This window comes from Gymnoscopelus microlampas (genome assembly GCF_963454915.1).
Source record: "Gymnoscopelus microlampas genome assembly, chromosome: 18".
In the NCBI taxonomy this organism is placed as follows: Eukaryota; Metazoa; Chordata; class Actinopteri; order Myctophiformes; family Myctophidae; genus Gymnoscopelus; species Gymnoscopelus microlampas.
In genome coordinates, this window is record NC_139955.1 from 12,956,802 (window position 1) to 12,979,629 (window position 22,828).

The following is a 22,828-nucleotide window of genomic DNA, read 5'->3' on the forward strand; positions in this document are numbered from 1 at the left end:
TCATTCTTTAAATTCTAGATTTTCACGGTTGACCAGTCGTTTAAAATTGAGCTTCGATTTGATAAGCCTGTCGAGGAAGTCAAGAAGAACGAAAATGAAATTGTTTGGTAAGTTGGTTTCATAGCCTACAGCAGTAGTTCTCAAACCTTTTCATCCCAAGGACCCCCAAAATGATATGTATTTGGCCGCGGACCCCTATCTCAAAATATTTTGTTCCAGGAACAGGAAGAAGCAAAGATTTGAGTTACAAATGTTCGCTTTAAAAATATATATTTTCAATGATTTGCACAAATGTTAAAATCTTTCAAAAATAGCAGATGCGGCACTCGGTGCCGCGCCATGAGCTTGTATATCTGCTATTTTTGTATAGCCAAAGTATAAAAGGTTAAAGTGGTTAACATTATTGTGATGCTATATTAACACATTTTGCTGGGTACCCCCTGGAACCCCCCCAAGGACCCCTGGGGGTCCCCGGACCCCACTTTGAGAACCCAATGGCCTACAGTACAACATTCCCCCTTTGCATAACAACTCTGTGGCAACGCTTTATGATGGGAGAGTGGGTATAGAAACGACTTTGGAATCATTGAGAATGTGTTTCTTATTTGGTGAAGCATATTGGAGAAAGTCCTCATCAAGTCTTGATGTCCAGTGTGTAATTTCCTCTACCCTCTATCCAAGGGCACTCACCACTGCTACCAAAGCTGCTGTCCGAGTTGTTGTTACCAGAGAGGACACTGAAGAGTCCAGGTGAGCACGTCATCAGACATCTTCACATTCAACCCACCCATTCAAATGTATTTTTTCCCCCCAGTTTTTGATTGCCATCAAGAATAGGCTCTATGCACAGCAGCCATAATGGGAAAGAAATTGGGCCTCTTCTTACTTCGTTCACAGGTGTTACGAATGATACTAATGAAGGCTCTGTTCCATTCTGGTCAAACAGGGTCAGGGTGCTGATATTGTGCATGTTGGCTCACTGGAAACACTCTGCTAGACCAGTGGGTCTCAAAGTGTGGACCAGGGACCCTCATGGTTCCTTGAGTGGGTTCTAAATGGCCCCTTAAGGGTGTGTAACTCTGAGAGCGTACAAATGGAACCAAATGGAGGGTAAGGGTGTATAACTCTGAGAGGGTGTGTGAGAGGGTGTCTGAGTGGGTGTGTAACTCTGAGAGCGTACAAATGGAACCAAATGGACCCTTACGGGTCCATTTGGTTCCATTTGTACGCTCTCAGAGTTATGGGGGTCCTTGAAATTGAAACGTTTGAGAACCACTGTGCTGCACTATATGGACCGGAGCCTTCATTAGAATCATTGGTCACACCTGTAAAGGAAGTAAGGAAGAGGCCCGATTTCTTTCTAATATGGCTGCTGTGCATAGAGCCTATTGGTGGCAGTGTGAACAGAACAACAGTCAAAGCCAAGAGCTTTTGACTTCATTCAGCTCACCCACCACCAGGTGGTGTCAACTATCCTATAATATGATGTTAGTTATTGTAGATAATGCAGTATATGATTTATAATACTGTATCAATGAAATGCACATTAACTGTCTGTATTGTTTGTTACACTTTTAATTTCCATTTTATTGTACAGTATGTGTTTCTGTGCCCCTCTACTGAATGTAAAACAGAGTAGCCTATAGCTTGTGATGCTAGAAAAAAATCTGATAAATCTGACCATAAATGTCTAATATAATATCATATAACATAACGTCTTTAAAGTCATGTTTTTGCTGTAAAGAGTCCTATCATTTGGCAGGGCTCAAGTGGACACTATAATGGAGACGTATTTTGTCTACTCTAATGGGACTGCCCTTACCTCTGACGCTGTGCTCAAGATGCTCTCAGAGCCTGAAGCTGTTGCTGTACTGGGTCCGCTTGGCCTCATAGACATTGTAAGTGTGTGTGTTTGTGTGTGTGTGTGTGTGTGTGTGTGTGTGTGTGTGTGTGTGTGTGTGTGTGTGTGTGTGTGTGTGTGTGTGTGTGTGTGTGTGTGTGTGTGTGTGTGTGTGTGTGTGTGTGTGTGTGTGTGTGTGTGTGTGTGTGTGTGTGTGTGCGTGCGTGTGAGTGTGTGTGAGAGAATATCTACAAGCAAGAATATTTACAAGCAAGAATATCTACAAGCTCACAACACGTCGCGATTCAACACGTTGTGAGCTTGTAGATCTGCTATTTTCAAATAGCCTATGTATAAAATAGGGCTAAAGTGGTTAATTCATAGTGGTTTTCATAATATCATAATTTATTTCTGAAAAGTAACGAGTAACTAAAGTTTTCAAATAATTGTAGTGGAGTAAAAGTACAATATTTGCCTGCGAGATGTAGTGGAGTAAACGTATAGAAAATTGGAAATACTGCAGTAAAGTAAAAGTACCTCAAAATTGTTAACTTACTTACTTAAATGCAGTACTTGAGTAAATGTACTTAGTTACTTTACACCACTGCTGGTGAGTGAGCTAGCATGTAAACGCCCTGCCTTCCGTGCCGACATGAACCATCGCTACACTGAATTTGTATATGAACCTGCTAGAGTTCAAAACCAACCCACGCCTAATTCCTTTCCTTTCAATTATTCTGATACTGATTGTGAATTCCGACTGATAACTGTGACTATGTGAATGTGATCGTAGCTTTGATTGTGATTCGTTGTTCCTAGGGGAGCGTGGACGTGGAGAAACCAAAAGCCCTGCAGGACGAGGTCTACGTCCTGCTGGGCCTCATCGGTGGGTGCATCATCTGCTTGTCGGTTCTCACCACATCTCTGCTGTGCACACGCAGAAAGTAAGCAAGGATGTGGGGGGGAGGATAAACAAATAGGCAGCAGATAGATAGATAGATACGGTAGTTGTCAAACCCCATCTCCCACCCAAGCAATTAGAAATGGCCATGGCCGTCCTGGGCTGCAATGCCAGCCTGACGGCGTGTCGCGGGTTTGACTCCCGATCCCGAAGACCTTTGCTGCGTGTCACTCCCCCATCTCACCCCCCATCTGTCAGCCTACTACTGTTATCTATCAACTAGACCATACCCGGTCGACGCATCCGTGGGGGGATATGCGCACATGATCTGGCAACCCGGGAGGCGACATTGTTTGACACATAAACGCTAATAAGAAGCTGAGATTTGATGAAATTGAAAAACGGGCTTCACAGTTAAGTTCAGATGGTAATGGTCAATGGCTGTGTGCAAAATCAGAGCAATTGGTCCAGCCACTGAGGAGAACCGGGTAGCTTCACCTACTCACCTACTCCCACTACAGACAGAGGTTACTAGAATTATAGTAGGATAAAGGCAAAAAGCCCCAAAAATATCTTTAAAAAAAGAAATGGCCATGGCCATCCACGCCTTTATTGCTTCTAGATTGGATTATTGTAATTCTTTCTATAATGGCATTGATCAATCATCTATCAGGCGCCTCCAGCTGGTGCAAAATGCAGCTGCAAGTCTCCTCACCAGCACAACAAAATATGAGTTTTAGCTGCACTTCATTGGCTTCCTAAAGCTTTTAGCAGTGGTGGACAGTAACGGAGTAAATTTACTTTAATACTGTACTTAAGTACAGATTAAAGATCTGTACTTTACTTGAGTATTAGATTTTTGGATACCTATTATGCTTACGCGGGTACATTTCCAAGACAAATATTTAACTTTGGCTGTTTCTTTTTTTCAATTGGCCACACTTCTGCTCTCACACTAGCCGTGTTTCTGGCTTACCCCTCCCCTAAAAGTATTTAGTTCTGGTTCCTCAGTAATTTCTATGTTTAGGTATTTCTGCATGCTTTGTATAATGTAATGGTGCATGCAGTGCAGGTGGTTTCAGAGAGTTACTTTTCAGAGAGTTACTACTACTGAATTTTTGAAACCCTCGAAACCCATGCTTTTTTTTTTTTACAAAAGAAAAAAAGCCTGGGCGAACCATGCAGGAACGATGGTCTTAGGACCTTGTTATCTCCTAACCAATCAGAGTGCAGAGGGACGTCGCTCTAAATTTGGTGACGTCAGCGTGCTCCGTGCACAGGCCGGGGGTGGGGGAAGGGGAGGGGAGGCGGGGACATAGATTGGTGAAGCAATAGGAAGCGCCGCACGAATCCGGGCGGCTGGGTTTGGATCCTCCCTTCAAGACCATCGATTGGGCTCGTTCTTTCAGTCTAGCTGACATGTGACATGGTTGACCCTTAAAGGAGACTACTGTAGCTTGCAGGGGTGACCGGCACATTTGCTGCTGCTGCTCCCAGGCTTTGGAACAGCCTGTCCCTTTTATAGAGATTCGGCCCAGTCCATCGAAGCTTTTAAATCCTTACTTAAGACGTATTTCTTTTCACTTGCTTTTAATGACACCTGAGTCGCACTCTCAAAGTGCTCTAGTGGCTTATCGCTTTAATAGATGTGTGTGTGATAGAGAGATTATGAGAGGCACTGGATCTGTTTCAACTAAATCCAATTCATTCATGTGTCAGCTACCGGAGGAAGCTGAAGGCGGCTAAAGCCATGAACACCGTGGCCATGACAGTGACTGAAAACCAGACGAATGGGCCGGTGGTCCCTGGAACTAACAAGTACAAGTAAGTGGTTTAGTGATGTATGTAAGTGTGTGTGTGTGTGTGTGTGTGTGTGTGTGTGTGTGTGTGTGTGTGTGTGCGCGTGTGCGTGTGCGTGCGTGCGCGTGTTTAACTTGCCATCATTTTGTACTTTATTACTTCATTTTACCATCATTTGATGGTCTATTCAAATGATCGAAACATTTGTTTAAATAAATGATGGATTGTCCTGTCTACATTAAATGTATTGATGGTGTGTGTGTGTGTGTGTGTGTGTGTGTGTGTGTGTGTGTGTGTGTGTGTGTGTGTGTGTGTGTGTGTGTGTGTGTGTGTGTGTGTGTGTGTGTGTGTGTGTGTGTGTGTGTGTGTGTGTGCACTGACAGGGCTAACCCTGTGCTCAACCTCAACATCGACACAGCCACAGATCTGGGATTTGATGAGGAAAACTCTAACACAGACAAAGTCAGGTAGGCCTACAAATAAGCGATGTGTGTGTGAGTGTGAGAGAATATCTACAAGCAAGAATATGATAAAGTAAAGTATTTCCAACTATTTCCAAATCCATCCTACTGATACACAGTGACACGGTGGAGACCTCTGTCTCCATGACAAGCTACAAGATAATTTCGTCCGAGTGGTTTCATGAAGCATGATGTTTGTGTTGTGATGGAACACGGACTGCTCCCTACAGTACTTACGTATTATATGGTGTCCACTTTGCTACAGTTAACCCATTAAGATCGGGAACGCATCTGTGTCATTTTAAGATTTCTATATCGATCTGCTATTCAAAAATAGCAGATCTACAAGCTCATAGCGTGGCACAGAGTGCAGCGCTATGAGCTTGTAGATCTGCTTTTTTTGGAGAAAAATAAATCGTGAAAATGTGTGCAAATCTTTGTATATATATATTTTTAAAGCCAACATTTGTAACTCAAATTTTTGGATTCCCTCTTGACCTGGCGGTAGATTATGAACCGGGCTAATGGGGCCAGTGCCTATAGGGGCCCTTGACTACCAGGGAACCCCTGGGCTACGAGGCCCAGTGACAAATATACTGTAGATTACCACTCAACTATGTGGCCCCTAAGTCTACAGTAGCTACAAGTCCCTTCCTATACAGCAGGGGTTTTCAACTGGTGGTCCGTGGACCGCTGGTGGTCTTTGAAGGTATTGCAGTTAAATTAGTTGATATACAGTAGCATCAATTCAAGATCAGTTTAACCACTCGCACTTTGACCTTGTATACGACGTACATCGACTAAGCCTATTTTAAAATAGCCAATCGACAATTTCTCATGCGTTATGAGCTTCTAGATCTGCTATTTTCAAAACATCTTGAAACTATATGAAAACGTTGGAATAGTTAGTTTGGAAACAATAGTATCTTGTATGGACGTCCCTCCCTGGCACAACATATTTTTAGATGGGGGTCTGCGGTCAACATTATACATACCGTATACATTTTGGGGTCCTTGACATGAAACCGTTTCAGAACCATTGGGCTACAGGCTCCCTGAGAAAAGCCTCAGTAACAGTAACACGGTTGTTCTTTTCCCATCAAGCCTCAACTCTCTGGACTACAACATCGACATGTCTGAGAAGGATAATACACCCCTCACCATGGTGAGTTTACATTTTAATGTGTCAATGCACCGTTAAGCCTGATAGTGGGGCTGTCACGATTACAAATTTAAGTTGACGATTAATTGTCACACAAATAATTGCGATTAACGATTTCATGTGTTGTAAGCTTGTAGATCAGCTATTTTTGCTATTTTTGGAAAATGTATGAAAATGTTTCAACATGGAAACGATTGACCATTATGACGATTATTAAAAATAATTGCGACTATCTCCAATAATTACAATTAGGTGAATATGTAATAATTGTGACAGGCGTACCTGATAGCACATCCGCAAGCTTGCCAAGTATTACAGGGCTTTTTATTTACCAGTGTGTCTCCTCTCGTTGACAGATAATCCAAGAAGAGGATGAGGACCATGAGGAGCCGGGATACATTGAGCCTCTGGGGGCAGCGCTTGCCCAGCGGGGAGCCAAGAAAGCCTCTGGGATGACTCATGTATTTGATAATCCTGCCTTTTCAAATAGTACAACTGACCTGTAACAGTCTGGGCGAGGGGCCGGGGGTGGTTGACACTTGACAGCGGGGCGAGGGTGTGGGGGGGGGTGCAGGCTGACAGTCACTGGAGGACCCCCAGTTTAATATGCACTAGGCGTCTAGGCCAATGACCCCCAGTTTTTTTCTCTTTTTTTTTTTGGAACTCCAATCTACACTGTAAAATCCTCAGTGATTATTTAACTCTGAGAGTGTGCAAATGGTACATTCTCTGAGTTACGATCTCAGAATTACAAACCCATTTGGATCCTCGTTGTGGAAAAAAAACAGCCTTATTTTTTGAATGACAGCCATGTATCATAGCATGGGACGTGAATGGTTTAGAATGGGACCTACTGTATAGGGTTATGAAACACTTGACCAGTCTATAAATGAACGTCAGCAAAGTTCAAGCCATCATTGTTCTATTACAGTAGCACAATTTTCTTTTAGATACGTTGATGTATCCATGCCTTAATTACCATTTAACCACAAGTTGCAAAGATCTCATCTGCTTCAGTTGTTGGCATGGAATGATAGGTTGTGTGTTGTCATGGCCAGTTTATTTAATTAGATCTTTGTAAAAAATACAATTGAGTGTGATGTTTTTGTATAATAATCATTGAAGCACTAAAATGAGCTTGCAAGCTTGAAAAGAGAGCAAAACAACAACTAACAAATGTTATCGTTGCAAAAATGATTCACTGCTCTACTGTATATAAATATAAATGTGTAAGGCAAAGGAATTTGTTATGAGTCTGACATTGTTCATTTTCTTGCAATTTTGTCATGTTATTTTCAATGTCTTCTCGACGAGAAGACATAGCTTTTTAATCGTGTAGATCAGGGGTCTTCAACGTTTTCAGCCCAAGGACCCTCTAGCTGAGAGAGAGATGAAGCAGGGACCCCCTCTATATTGTATAAAATTGTGTTTCAGATTAAACCTTTTTTGTTTACTTTGTCTACTCTTTTTTCCCTCTACACCTATACCTATTTGCTAAAGTTCTCCTCAGAAAAGGGATGTTAGGGTTCAAGTGGTTAAGGTTAAAAAAGAATCATATCACACAAAGATTTGGCGGACCCCCTGTAGTAACTCTGAGGACTCCCTAGGGGTCCCCGACCCCCCGTTGAAGACCCCTGGTGTAGATTATAAAGCAGGGGTCCTCAACAGGCGGACCGCGGTCCGGAAGGCACCTCTCTGTGGACCCTGGGAAAATTATAATTATTAAAATATATATATATTTTTTATTTTTTTTAAATAACTATAACCCTAACCTACCCCTAACCCTAAAACCGAAATAAAGTAAGAAAAAACGGGGGGAAAAGTACCCGAATCCGCGAAAAAATCGCGCGCGCGCCTCGCGCGCCTTATTCAAAAACGGATTTGTGGACCTTCAAGATTTGTTGTTGAGGACCCCTGTTATAAATTATAAATAAACCCTGCTGATTACATACATCTCAAAACTGTTACTGTTACATGAGGAGACGCATGTGTGTATCGAAGTTTCATGGTTGTAGGTCAAACAGGGCATGAGTGGTACCTGTTCAAAGTTGGCATTTTTCAATTGATTGCTACAGCACCACCCTTTGGCCGATGGTTTTGAGTTTTGGGTCCTCGCCGTTTGGCATAGCCCTCTACCATATTGGCGAGTTTTGTAAAAAGCGTATGCACGGTTGGGCCAGAACTGCCAAAACCGGCGGAAGAATAAGAAAGCCAAGAGATGCAATAAGGCTTCGAGAGCCTGATAGGCCTCGAAACCTTAATAAGAAATCTCCCAACTTAATTCCATTTTCTTCTCATTGAGTGTTGAGACCCTTGGCATATATGCTACTGACCACAGTTCACCTTGAGGTCCTGCTCACTGCTGGTCCTATAACTGCATCCTCCATGCCATGTCTGATGTCCTGGGCCAGGGGTTCTCTGCCAAGTCAATGACACTAGCGGAGGCAGCTGACGTATTTGTTATATTCCTCAAATTAAGCGTAGTTTACTTAATATTACACAAATTCTTCCGATTCTGATTTGCCACTGGAGTCCACATTAGTAGTCGGTCATGATTTTCTCTGGGGACATTAAAACCATGATCACTCCAAAACCTGAACAAACTAGCACACCAAAGTCTGAAGTGAAGGCTTGATAAAATAAATATCTACTTATAATAGGCATTTAGCAGACACTCCAGAGCAAAGTGCAAGATCAGAGTAAATGTCACAAACACTAGTTAACAACAACAGGGTAAATGGTCACATAAGTAGGAACCAAATGGACCCTTATGGGTCTGTAACTCTGAGAGTGTACAAATGGAACCAATTTGGTTCTATTTGTAAATTAACATTGATTTTACAATATAAATTGGGGTCCCAGAGATGGAAATGCCATTAAATGGGGGTCCGTAGCCTAATATATGGCAAACTGGGGGTCCTTGATATTTAAATGGTTGAGAATCGCTGCTAGAGCTGTAAAAATCTTATCTTATGGGGCTCCCTGGCTTATCTTTTGAAATGGGGGTTCGCGGGCTAATAAGTGTCAATTTGGGTCCTTGACATGAAAAAGCTTGAGAACCACTAGGGAGCAGACATAAAGCTACAGTACTTGGTCAGATATATGTTACATTTATACAAAGCTCAAGGAAGTGATGTCATTGGGCATCCAGGTGTCAATCAACTCTAGTCAACCCAGCAGGTTCTGAGAGGAGGTGGGACAAAACAAAAAAGCAGGAAGGAGAACAGAAGGAAAACAAAGATGTTTCTAAATTCAATAATCTGGTAAATGTTATCACCAAATTAAGAGCCAGGGATAAATATCAGTGTGGATATATCAGCATGTTTGTGTGTTTAGAGTATTTCTACCATACCCAGCTGACATTAATAACTAGTAGATGGGCTGTGGCTAGTCAACCAACACATTAGCCTGGAGGAGAAGAGAGAGTGTGAGACATTTCAACACGTTTCTGAGTGAGTATGGACACTTTCTGAGAACTGTAATGACATGGATATTTAGTTATAGGATAGGACCTTTACAGCCCTAGAAGGATGTGATACATTTCACTGACACAGGAGGGCATAGGAGTGATCTATGGCTTTGTATATGGAATACATGGAATGTATGTAATATCACAGCCATTCTAGGGCTAGGACCTTTAATAGTGTTGTGGTGTTTGGATAGTGTGCTTCAGGACCTGATACCAAAGCTGTTGCAGTAGAGGTTCTCAGGACTTGTCACTGCTTACCAGAGGATCCAGGTGCACACAGACAGACAGGTGGGGTATTGGGTTATCCAGCACTCAGACAGACAGTTGGGGTACTGGGTTCTTTAGCACACAGACAGCCGGGGTACTGGGTTCTTCATCACACAGACAGTTGGGGTACTGGGTTCTTCAGCACGCAGACAGGTGGGGTACTGGGTTCTTCAGCATACAGACAGACAGGTGGGGTACTGGGTTCTTCAGCATATAGACGGGTGGGTTCTCCAGCTCATCTTGATGGGAAACTGTTTGCAGCAGCTGTCTAAAGTTTTCAGTTCAAAGGAACTGAGAGACAATACTTTCATTGAGGATTTCAAATCAACTCCAACAAGCCTTCAGGACAAAAATAAATGTGGTTTGTGAAGCTAACTGTTTAAGATGTTCATGTTAGAATCATTTAGAAATGAAAGCAGAGTGATTCACTGCTTTTTCCAAAGTAGTGGAAATCGCTGATCTATAAACTCACACCGCATCGCAATACGACATGTTGTGAGCTTGTAGGTCGGCTATTTCCGCTACTTTTAAAAAAACATAATAATTTTAAAGATTAAATATTACCTATTTTGGCCATAGCATATTATGTATTTTAATTATTGATTAATTATTTTAACATTTCTTTGTATATATAATTAATTTGCCATATGCAAATTTTGTCTGCAAAGCCTAAAAGCTAAACATAAATGTAATTTATATATTCCAATGTTCACAGAAAAAAAGACAATTAAATTGTTAATTGCAATTATGTGTATGACAATCGTCAAGTGGAATTTCATGATGGTGACAGACCTAGTCACTGATCTAGGATCTGATCCTTATACTCTTTACTATTGGTTGATTGTAACCGTTGTAAACACCAAACTGTTTTTCTTTCTCCACTCCGTCACTCACAGTGGATGTCTTGACTTCTCACCACCTCAAGCTGAATCCAGACAAGATCGAGCTTCTCTTCTTCCCAGGTAAGTCTTGCCCCACACAGGATCCATAGACAACTCCCTGGTTGCTTCTGTTCAAACGGCCAAGAGCCTTGGTGCGGTCCTGGACAGTCAGCTCTCATTCTAGGCACATATTGCAGGCAACGGTCACTCAATCCTGTAGGTTTACACTCTACAACATTCGAAGGATCAGCCCCTTCCTCACCCAGGAGTCAGCCCAGCTCCTTATCCAGATCTCAGTCATATCAAAACTTTATACTGTAACTCGCTCCTTACTGGCCTCCCGGCATGTGCACTTAAGCCCCAGCAAATAAGGCATGCCTGGTCTTAAACCAGCCAAAGTTTTCCCCCCTTCTGCGCTCCCTCCAATGGCTCCCAGTTACTGCCCGCACAGAGTACAAAACACTGATGCTGGTGTTGCGATGCATTGTGAGCTTGTAGATCTGCTATTTTCACAATGTTTATCTGTGGAAGCGAGTCAAACTAAATGTAATACCTCAACTCCTACAATTTCAAATGCTTATCAGGGTGGGGGTCCCCTGTTCAAATATGATTATTTTGGGGGGTCCCCAGTTCAAATATGATTATTTTGGGATGTTCCCCAGTTCAAATATGATTATTTTGGGGGGTCACGGCCTGAAAAGGTTGAGAACCACTGTACTAACACCCTAGCCTGGAGGTGAAGAGAGTGTGTGAGACCCTTCACATTCTGCTCCATTGATGCTAGCGACTGACCTAGATATGACGACCATGCAGACATACCCTGGTCATTTGTTCTCATGTGTTTGTTACTTAGGCTTGTTTTTCTTGACCACAATATTAACATTTTAATTTAGATGGCATGTTATTTAGACAGATGCTATATGTTCATAACCTGGTTCCCGCCCCCATCTGGCAGAGTCAGGTTAATATGTTCAGTGTTTACCTGGTATCATATAGTTTCAATGTACAGATACAATTGTGTCGCAGATCAAACTTTCTCATAGATTTCATAGATAGCTTGTTTGACAGCACTGTCATCAGTGTTGTGTTGGATTCATGTTAATGTGTATTTTCAGACATTTAACCACTTAAACTCTCAATACTTAGAAAACTTGACCTTTGACTCTGTACTGGGTTCTGTTCATTTTCCCCTCTACACCAAATCTCTGCGATGCATTGTGAGTATGTAGATCAGCTATTTTACGGCTAGTTTCCACTAGAATAGGGATGATATAGGGTTTAAGTGGTTAACCCATTAAAACCGGGAAAGCACCTGTGTCATTTTGGATGTTGCTATGTAGCAGCAGGATGTTTTTTTTATTTTTGGAAAAAATAAATAGAAAGTTTTCTGAAAACATAGGTTAGGATTTAGAAGGCGTTTTTTAAATCGTCCTCGGGTCTAAAAGGGTTCATGTAAAAAAAGAAGTTCCTATCACACAAAGAGTAACTCTGAGGACCACTCTGGCTGCTCTGTCTATGACTGTAGGATCTGATCATCTACTGTTGTAAAAGAGCCCCAGTGAAATTAATGGATTATGAATATCACTGTGTGCATCGGTTTGTGACCTATGACCTTTGTGTTTGACCTCAGTGTGGATCCATTGTTGAGGGAGTGGATCAGGATCCTGATGCAGGGAACTCCACCTTCTATAGACCATGCACACCCAGGTTGAATGCTACCAGAGGGTAAGAATTTAACCCTAGCACCACAAGAATATACCCTGACACCACCCTATATAACACCACACCCTGCCAGAATGTTACCAGAGGGTAAGAATTTAACCCAAACACCACACCCTGCCTGAGTGTTATCAAAGGATAAGACACCACAAAACGACACTATTTGAGATTAAAAACAGGTTCTATACACCCATATTGTTAAATGTAGGGTATGTGAGTTACTTTGGTTAAAATAAGTGTTAAATAGCTCTATATTGTGATAGTACTCATTCCTATAGAGTGTTTGTTCAGTAAAAGGAGTCTCTCCCATGTCTCTCCAGCTCTTTATTAAACAGAACATGCCTTTTCAGTGCTCTCTCCTGATTGGCTTACATTTTGTCACCTACCTGAAAATGCGCTATATTGTTATATATATATATTCTATAAGCTCACAACACATCGCAATGCGACACGTTGTGAGCTTGTAGATCGGCTATTTCCACTACTTTTTAAAAAAAAAGAGAAAATGATTAAATATGGCCTATTTTGGCCATAGTATATTATTTATTTTGATTATTGGTATCATTCATTTCTTTGTATATTTAAGTTATATGCCATATGCAATTTCTGTTTGCAAAGCCTAAAAGCTAAACATAATTTAACGTAATTTATATATTCCAATGTTCACAGAAAAAAGACAATTAAATTGTTAATCACAATTATTTGTAAGACAATTAATCGTCAAGTGGAATTTCATGATAGTCACTGATCTAGGATCTGATCCTTAGGCCTATACTCCTTACTATTGGTTGATTGTAACAGTTGTAAATACTCTGTTTCTCTCTCCACCCCCTGCCACTCAGGTTGAAGAGTGCATCGCTGCATGTCTGGCTGACATCTCACAGTGGATGTCTTCTCTTCTCACCACCTTAAGCTGAACCCAGACAAGACCAAGATTCTCTTCTTCCCAGGTAAGTCCTGCCCCATGTAGGATCTCACTATTTCCATAGACAAACTCCCTGGTGGCGTTGTCCTGGACAGTCTCATTCAAGGCACACATGCAGCGGCCACTTGATCCTGTAGGTTTACACTCTATAACATTCGAAGGATCAGACCCTTCCCTACCCAGGAATCAGCCCAGCTCCTTATCCTGGCTTCAGTCATATCAAAACTTGTAACTCGCTCCTTACTGGCCTCCCGGTATGTGCACTTAAGCCCCATCAAATAAAGCATGCCTGGTCTTCAACTAGCCAAAGTTTTCAGGTCTCCCCCCTTTTCAGCTCCCTCCATTGGCTCCCAGTTGTTGCCTGCACCGAGTACAAAACACTGATGCTGGCCTACAAAGCAACCAAAGTCATAGCCCCCCCCATACCTTCACAAAGCCTGATCCAACCCTGCAACCCCTCCCGCTCACTCAGATTAGCTAACACAGGGAAGCTGTCAGAACCTTCCCTAAAACATCCGGGACAACGCTCCACACGTCCCAGACTCTTCTCCCTTCTGGCTCCCAAACTGTGGAATGAACTCCCCATTGCAGTTAGAACTGCAGACTCACTTCCAATATTCCGTCGTAATCTGAAGATTCACCTCTTCAGACTGAACCTCAGGCCTTAGCACTTCACTCTGTGGGGACCCCCCCCCCCCCCCCCCGCCCCTATAACATTTGAAATGCTTAACGTAACCAATTTCTACCTGTCAATCAACCTGGGAATAATGACGGATGGCTGGGGATCAATACCCCCCCCCCCACATGATTTTGGGGGGGTCCTCAGCTAGTTTAATACCTAATAAAAAGTAAAGAAAGAAAAAGACCCTTACTCCATCAAAATTAATCAACAAACTATACTATAAAAACTGGTCAAACATTGGCCAAATTGGCAAATAATATAAGAGAGAAGCAAACATTTTGAAAATAGCCGATCTACAAGCTCACAACGCCTCAAGTTGCGAGTGTGAGGCGTTGTGAGCTTGTAAATCTGCTATTTTCACAATATTTATCTGTGGAACAGAGTCAAACTAAATGTCATGCCTCAACTCCTACAATTCCAAATGCTTATCAGGGTGGTGGGGTCCCCAGTTCAAATATAATTATTTTGGGCGGTCACGGCCTGAAAAGGTTGAAGTTCCTATCACACAAAGATTTGGTGGACCCCCTGTAGTAACTCTGAGGACCCCTTTGGGTCCAGGACCCCCTGTTGAAGACCCATGGTTTAGACTGATGCTAGGTTCTTGGTTTACCTGTGATCCTAGTGTAGTGTACTGAGGCACTACACTGTCTCACTGCATTCTATGTACTGTATGTGTTTATCTTGCTTAATGTGAGTCGCTCTGGATAAGAGAGTCTGTCACTGATCTAGGATTTGATCCTTACTCCTTCCTATTGGATGATTGTCATCAGTGGAGTGTTCTACCGTGTTACGCTGTATACGTCATATACCGTGCAGATTTTGGGGGGAAAAAGTGTATATTGTCTAGTTTCTACTAACCATTTCATCCATTGAAAACGCGCTAGTGTATACCCACGACCATGCGCATGTGGTCGTGGGTATATGCATTAAATAATTATCATATACCCCCCTCAGTGCAGGCTGTGTGTGCGTGTGTGTGTGTGTGTGTGTGTGTGCGCGCGCACACTTAATGTTACTTGTTAACTTCTTTGAACACAGTTGTACATTAGAGGTGAATTCTGAGTCACTCACAAAGGGCCGTAGTTGACCCAACACACCACAGGTGGACGCTAAACTATAATAACCTTCCCCACCACCCCACAGGCCCCAGTGCGACGCTCTGGCTGCTCTGTCTATGGCTGTAGGATCTGATCGTTATTCTACTGTTGTAAAAGAGCAACAGTGAAATGAATGGATTATAAATATCACTGTGTGCATCGGTTTGTGACCTATGACCTTTGTGTTTGACCTCAGTGTGGATCCATTTTGAGGGAGTTGATCAGGATCCTGATGCAGAGAACTCCACCTTCTATATAGACCATGCACACCCTGGTTGAATGCTACCAGAGGGTAAGAATTTAACCCTAGCACCACCCTAACACCACACCCTGCCTGAGTGTTATCAAAGGACAAGACACCCATTCTTCATCACACAGACAGTTGGGGTACTGGGTTCTTCAGCACACAGACAGGTGGGGTACTGGGTTCTTCAGCATACAGACAGACAGGTGGGGTATGGGTTCTTCAGCATATAGACGGGTGGGTTCTCCAGCTCATCTTGATGGGAAACTGTTTGCAGCAGCTGTCTAAAGTTTTCAGTTCAAAGGAACTGAGAGACAATACTTTCATTGAGGATTTCAAATCAACTCCAACAAGCCTTCAGGACAAAAATAAATGTGGTTTGTGAAGCTAACTGTTTAAGATGTTCATGTTAGAATCATTTAGAAATGAAAGCAGAGTGATTCACTGCTTTTTCCAAAGTAGTGGAAATCGCTGATCTATAAACTCACACCGCATCGCAATGCGACATGTTGTGAGCTTGTAGGTCGGCTATTTCCGCTACTTTTTAAAAAACATAATAATTTTAAAGATTAAATATTACCTATTTTGGCCATAGCATATTATGTATTTCAATTATTGATTAATTATTTTAACATTTCTTTGTATATATAATTAATTTGCCATATGCAAATTTTGTCTGCAAAGCCTAAAAGCTAAACATAAATGTAATTTATATATTCCAATGTTCACAGAAAAAAGACAATTAAATTGTTAATTGCAATTATTTGTATGACAATATTCAAGTGGAATTTCATGATGGTGACAGCCCTAGTCACTGATCTAGGATCTGATCCTTATACTCTTTACTATTGGTTGATTGTAACCGTTGTAAACACCGAACTGTTTTTCTTTCTCCACTCCGTCACTCACAGTGGATGTCTTGACTTCTCACCACCTCAAGCTGAATCCAGACAAGATCGAGCTTCTCTTCTTCCCAGGTAAGTCTTGCCCCACACAGGATCCATAGACAACTCCCTGGTTGCTTCTGTTCAAACGGCCAAGAGCCTTGGTGCGGTCCTGGACAGTCAGCTCTCATTCTAGGCACATATTGCAGGCAACGGTCACTCAATCCTGTAGGTTTACACTCTACAACATTCGAAGGATCAGCCCCTTCCTCACCCAGGAGTCAGCCCAGCTCCTTATCCAGATCTCAGTCATATCAAAACTTTATACTGTAACTCGCTCCTTACTGGCCTCCCGGCATGTGCACTTAAGCCCCAGCAAATAAGGCATGCCTGGTCTTAAACCAGCCAAAGTTTTCCCCCCTTCTGCGCTCCCTCCAATGGCTCCCAGTTACTGCCCGCACAGAGTACAAAACACTGATGCTGGTGTTGCGATGCATTGTGAGCTTGTAGATCTGCTATTTTCACAATGTTTATCTGTGGAAGCGAGTCAAACTAAATGTAATACCTCAACTCCTACAATTTCAAATGCTTATCAGGGTGGGGGTCCCCTGTTCAAATATGATTATTTTGGGGGGTCCCCAGTTCAAATATGATTATTTTGGGATGTTCCCCAGTTCAAATATGATTATTTTGGGGGGTCACGGCCTGAAAAGGTTGAGAACCACTGTACTAACACCCTAGCCTGGAGGTGAAGAGAGTGTGTGAGACCCTTCACATTCTGCTCCATTGATGCTAGCGACTGACCTAGATATGACGACCATGCAGACATACCCTGGTCATTTGTTCTCATGTATTTGTTACTTAGGCTTGTTTTTCTTGATCACAATATTAACATTTTAATTTAGATGGCATGTTATTTAGACAGATGCTATATGTTCATAACCTGGTTCCCGCCCCCATCTGGCAGAGTCAGGTTAATATGTTCAGTGTTTACCTGGTATCATATAGTTTCAATGTACAGATACAATTGTGTCGCAGATCAAACTTTCTCATAGATTTCATAGATAGCTTGTTTGACAGCACTGTCATCAGTGTTGTGTTGGATTCATGTTAATGTGTATTTTCAGACATTTAACCACTTAAACTCTCAATACTTAGAAAACTTGACCTTTGACTCTGTACTGGGTTCTGTTCATTTTCCCCTCTACACCAAATCTCTGCGATGCATTGTGAGTATGTAGATCAGCTATTTTACGGCTAGTTTCCACTAGAATAGGGATGCTATAGGGTTCAAGTGGTTAACCCATTAAAACCGGGAAAGCACCAGTGTCATTTTGGATGTTGCTATGTAGCAGCAGGATGTTTTTTTTATTTTTGGAAAAAATAAATAGAAAGTTTTCTGAAAACATAGGTTAGGATTTGGCGTTTTTTAAATCGTCCTCGGGTCTAAAAGGGTTCATGTAAAAAAAGAAGTTCCTATCACACAAAGAGTAACTCTGAGGACCACTCTGGCTGCTCTGTCTATGACTGTAGGATCTGATCATCTACTGTTGTAAAAGAGCCCCAGTGAAATTAATGGATTATGAATATCACTGTGTGCATCGGTTTGTGACCTATGACCTTTGTGTTTGACCTCAGTGTGGATCCATTGTTGAGGGAGTGGATCAGGATCCTGATGCAGGGAACTCCACCTTCTATAGACCATGCACACCCAGGTTGAATGCTACCAGAGGGTAAGAATTTAACCCTAGCACCACAAGAATATACCCTGACACCACCCTATATAACACCACACCCTGCCAGAATGTTACCAGAGGGTAAGAATTTAACCCAAACACCACACCCTGCCTGAGTGTTATCAAAGGATAAGACACCACAAAACGACACTATTTGAGATTAAAAACAGGTTCTATACACCCATATTGTTAAATGTAGGGTATGTGAGTTACTTTGGTTAAAATAAGTGTTAAATAGCTCTATATTGTGATAGTACTCATTCCTATAGAGTGTTTGTTCAGTAAAAGGAGTCTCTCCCATGTCTCTCCAGCTCTTTATTAAACAGAACATGCCTTTTCAGTGCTCTCTCCTGATTGGCTTACATTTTGTCACCTACCTGAAAATGCGCTATATTGTTATATATATATATTCTATAAGCTCACAACACATCGCAATGCGACACGTTGTGAGCTTGTAGATCGGCTATTTCCACTACTTTTTAAAAAAAAAGAGAAAATGATTAAATATGGCCTATTTTGGCCATAGTATATTATTTATTTTGATTATTGGTATCATTCATTTCTTTGTATATTTAAGTTATATGCCATATGCAATTTCTGTTTGCAAAGCCTAAAAGCTAAACATAATTTAACGTAATTTATATATTCCAATGTTCACAGAAAAAAGACAATTAAATTGTTAATCACAATTATTTGTAAGACAATTAATCGTCAAGTGGAATTTCATGATAATCACTGATCTAGGATCTGATCCTTAGGCCTATACTCCTTACTATTGGTTGATTGTAACAGTTGTAAATACTCTGTTTCTCTCTCCACCCCCTGCCACTCAGGTTGAAGAGTGCATCGCTGCATGTCTGGCTGACATCTCACAGTGGATGTCTTCTCTTCTCACCACCTTAAGCTGAACCCAGACAAGACCAAGGTTCTCTTCTTCCCAGGTAAGTCCTGCCCCATGTAGGATCTCACTATTTCCATAGACAAACTCCCTGGTGGCGTTGTCCTGGACAGTCTCATTCAAGGCACACATGCAGCGGCCACTTGATCCTGTAGGTTTACACTCTATAACATTCGAAGGATCAGACCCTTCCCTACCCAGGAATCAGCCCAGCTCCTTATCCTGGCTTCAGTCATATCAAAACTTGTAACTCGCTCCTTACTGGCCTCCCGGTATGTGCACTTAAGCCCCATCAAATAAAGCATGCCTGGTCTTCAACTAGCCAAAGTTTTCAGGTCTCCCCCCTTTTCAGCTCCCTCCATTGGCTCCCAGTTGTTGCCTGCACCGAGTACAAAACACTGATGCTGGCCTACAAAGCAACCAAAGTCATAGCCCCCCCCCATACCTTCACAAAGCCTGATCCAACCCTGCAACCCCTCCCGCTCACTCAGATTAGCTAACACAGGGAAGCTGTCAGAACCTTCCCTAAAACATCCGGGACAACGCTCCACACGTCCCAGACTCTTCTCCCTTCTGGCTCCCAAACTGTGGAATGAACTCCCCATTGCAGTTAGAACTGCAGACTCACTTCCAATATTCCGTCGTAATCTGAAGATTCACCTCTTCAGACTGAACCTCAGCCCTTAGCACTTCACTCTGTGGGGACCCCCCCCCCCCCCCCCGCCCCTATAACATTTGAAATGCTTAACGTAACCAATTTCTACCTGTCAATCAACCTAGGAATAATGACGGATGGCTGGGGATCAATACCCCCCCCCACATGATTTTGGGGGGGTCCTCAGCTAGTTTAATACCTAATAAAAAGTAAAGAAAGAAAAAGACCCTTACTCCATCAAAATTAATCAACAAACTATACTATAAAAACTGGTCAAACATTGGCCAAATTGGCAAATAATATAAGAAAGAAGCAAACATTTTGAAAATAGCCGATCTACAAGCTCACAACGCCTCAAGTTGCGAGTGTGAGGCGTTGTGAGCTTGTAAATCTGCTATTTTCACAATATTTATCTGTGGAACAGAGTCAAACTAAATGTCATGCCTCAACTCCTACAATTCCAAATGCTTATCAGGGTGGTGGGGTCCCCAGTTCAAACATAATTATTTTGGGCGGTCACGGCCTGAAAAGGTTGAAGTTCCTATCACACAAAGATTTGGTGGACCCCCTGTAGTAACTCTGAGGACCCCCTGTTGAAGACCCATGGTTTAGACTGATGCTAGGTTCTTGGTTTACCTGTGATCCTAGTGTAGTGTACTGAGGCACTACACTGTCTCACTGCATTCTATGTACTGTATGTGTTTATCTTGCTTAATGTGAGTCGCTCTGGATAAGAGAGTCTGTCACTGATCTAGGATTTGATCCTTACTCCTTCCTATTGGATGATTGTCATCAGTGGAGTGTTCTACCGTGTTACGCTGTATACGTCATATACCGTGCAGATTTTGGGGGGAAAAAGTGTATATTGTCTAGTTTCTACTAACCATTTCATCCATTGAAAACGCGCTAGTGTATACCCACGACCATGCGCATGTGGTCGTGGGTATATGCATTAAATAATTATCGTATACCCCCCTCAGTGCAGGCTGTGTGTGTGTGTGTGTGTGTGCGCGCGCACACTTAACACATTGCCTGCCTAAGACGTATATATACGTCATTTAGAAATCAGCTGTTGCCTGCCAATGACGTATATATACGTCTTTGGAAAAAAGGAAAAAAAAAAATTTTTTTTTCAAAAAAAAAATTTTTTTTTTTTTTTTGCATTTTTTTATAATTTCAACCCTTGTCGAATTATGAACAGATTAGGAGCTAAAAATGTTCGAAGATTTGCTGCTCCATTCACTTCAATGTTAAAATTCAAACGGACAAACAATTCACTTTGTTTTTTGGTTTAAAACTACTGCTTTTGAGCTATATTGAAACATCAACCAAACATGTCAACGAGGTCAAAATGACCTCGTTGACATTTGTGAAACCACACCTGAATCTCATCTGTGATTAGAAACCATCTGGGGATCAATCATACTGGAGGAAAAAAATCTGTGGCTACGCGAACAGGTACCAAAAACATGGCAAAACCCTGGCAGGCAACAGCTAAAAATCTGAAAAAACTCTGGCAGGCAATGTGTTAATGTTACTTGTTAACTTCTTTGAACACAGTTGTACATTAGAGGTGAATTCTGAGTCACTCACAAAGGGCCGTAGTTGACCCAACACACCACAGGTGGACGCTAAACTATAATAACCTTCCCCACCACCCCACAGGCCCCAGTGCGACGCTCTGGCTGCTCTGTCTATGGCTGTAGGATCTGATCGTTATTCTACTGTTGTAAAAGAGCAACAGTGAAATGAATGGATTATAAATATCACTGTGTGCATCGGCGACGGTTTGTGACCTATGACCTTTGTGTTTGACCTCAGTGTGGATCCATTTTGAGGGAGTTGATCAGGATCCTGATGCAGAGAACTCCACCTTCTATATTGACCATGCACACCCTGGTTGAATGCTACCAGAGGGTAAGAATTTAACCCTAGCACCACCCTAACACCACACCCTGCCTGAGTGTTATCAAAGGACAAGACACCCATATTATTAATATTATTTTAGTTGCATGTTTAATTGGAAATTATATTAATTAATGTATTATTTACTTTGTTTTTCTGTAATAATTATATCTGCTCTCCTCCCAACAGACACGCGCGCGCGCGCGCACACACACACACTGATGTTTATTCATATGCATTTGTGTCAATAAAGATGTCTTGAAATCAAAACCCATCTTTTCATGGTTTTTGACGACATAGGGTTAGTTAGGTTCATGTTCATGTTTTTTGACAGTATTGTATTACAGTATGTTGTCATGTTACTATGTAGTGTCCTATGACATGAATTTTTTACTATATTGATGGTTATATTGAACATAGCATAGTATAAACATGAGGTTTGAGGTTTTTATGTTGTAACATCTCTCTCTCTCTGTCGTCGTCGTCTCCAGGTGATGACTTCACAGCGGAGTCTGGCATACCGTCATGTGGTTCTAGAACGGCGGATGGCTCCATCTTGCCCCCCTGCCCACCCATCACCCCCCACCTGCCCGCCCGCCCATCCCCCCCAGGCCTGGAGCAGAGTGTTTGCTGTCATCCTGTACGCCGAGTTCCTGAAAGAGCTGGCGGCCAGGAGCACAGCGTAGTGCCGGACCACTCATCGCTTCAACCCCAAATTTCACTGTTCTGGGGGGAACGTTCACCAGAAATAGCTGATGTCCAAGCTCGTGACGCGTTGTGAGCTTGGAGATCAGCTATTTCTGACAAAGAGATTTGGTGTAGTACAGTACAGTTGCAACTCAGATCCGTTTCACTGTGTATATCGAGGGTTTAAGTGGTTAACCTGGTATTCTCCTGGTGTAATCACTGACAGGTTGGATCTGTCAGTGCCAGCAGTACTAGAGGTACTGTGTCAAAGAAACATTGCCAGGATGGATAAACTAGCTGTCTTGGGAATTGAAAAAGATAGTAGACCCGTAGGAGCCAGATTGCTCAAATAGAGCAATCTGGAGCAATTACTCCCGCAGAGACATCACATTTCTCTTTTGGGCCTAGAGTCCCAAAAGAGAAATTTGATGTCTCCCCGGAATCATACGAGGAAGTAAAATGTATAATAAGCAAGAAAGGAAACATGGCAGCAATAAATGGATCCAGGGAGAAAGCGTGGCAAAGTATTGCCGACAAATTAAATGCACAAGTCGTCCAAAAACATATACAATGTATATGCAAGTTCATAAATATATAATTCAGTTAGGCTTAAAC

General features: G+C 42.2%; 1 protein-coding gene across 1 annotated transcript in view; it reads left to right on the forward strand.

Annotated features, from left to right (window-relative positions):
* cdhr2 (cadherin related family member 2) overlaps positions 1-22,212 on the forward strand; it is a gene marked incomplete at its 3' end in the record, with an annotated part of 56,233 nt that extends 34,021 nt beyond the window's left edge. Inside the window, exons 21-33 of the mRNA XM_084041670.1 lie at positions 19-107; positions 682-750; positions 1,745-1,898; positions 2,660-2,784; positions 4,461-4,565; positions 4,925-5,008; positions 6,107-6,167; positions 6,521-6,625; positions 9,828-9,903; positions 10,797-10,862; positions 16,360-16,425; positions 18,136-18,149; positions 22,018-22,212. Coding sequence (XP_083897796.1) covers positions 19-107; positions 682-750; positions 1,745-1,898; positions 2,660-2,784; positions 4,461-4,565; positions 4,925-5,008; positions 6,107-6,167; positions 6,521-6,625; positions 9,828-9,903; positions 10,797-10,862; positions 16,360-16,425; positions 18,136-18,149; positions 22,018-22,212 — 1,209 coding nt within the window. The remainder of the gene's footprint in view (positions 1-18; positions 108-681; positions 751-1,744; positions 1,899-2,659; positions 2,785-4,460; positions 4,566-4,924; positions 5,009-6,106; positions 6,168-6,520; positions 6,626-9,827; positions 9,904-10,796; positions 10,863-16,359; positions 16,426-18,135; positions 18,150-22,017) is intronic.
* Between the last annotated feature and the right edge of the window lie 616 nt (positions 22,213-22,828).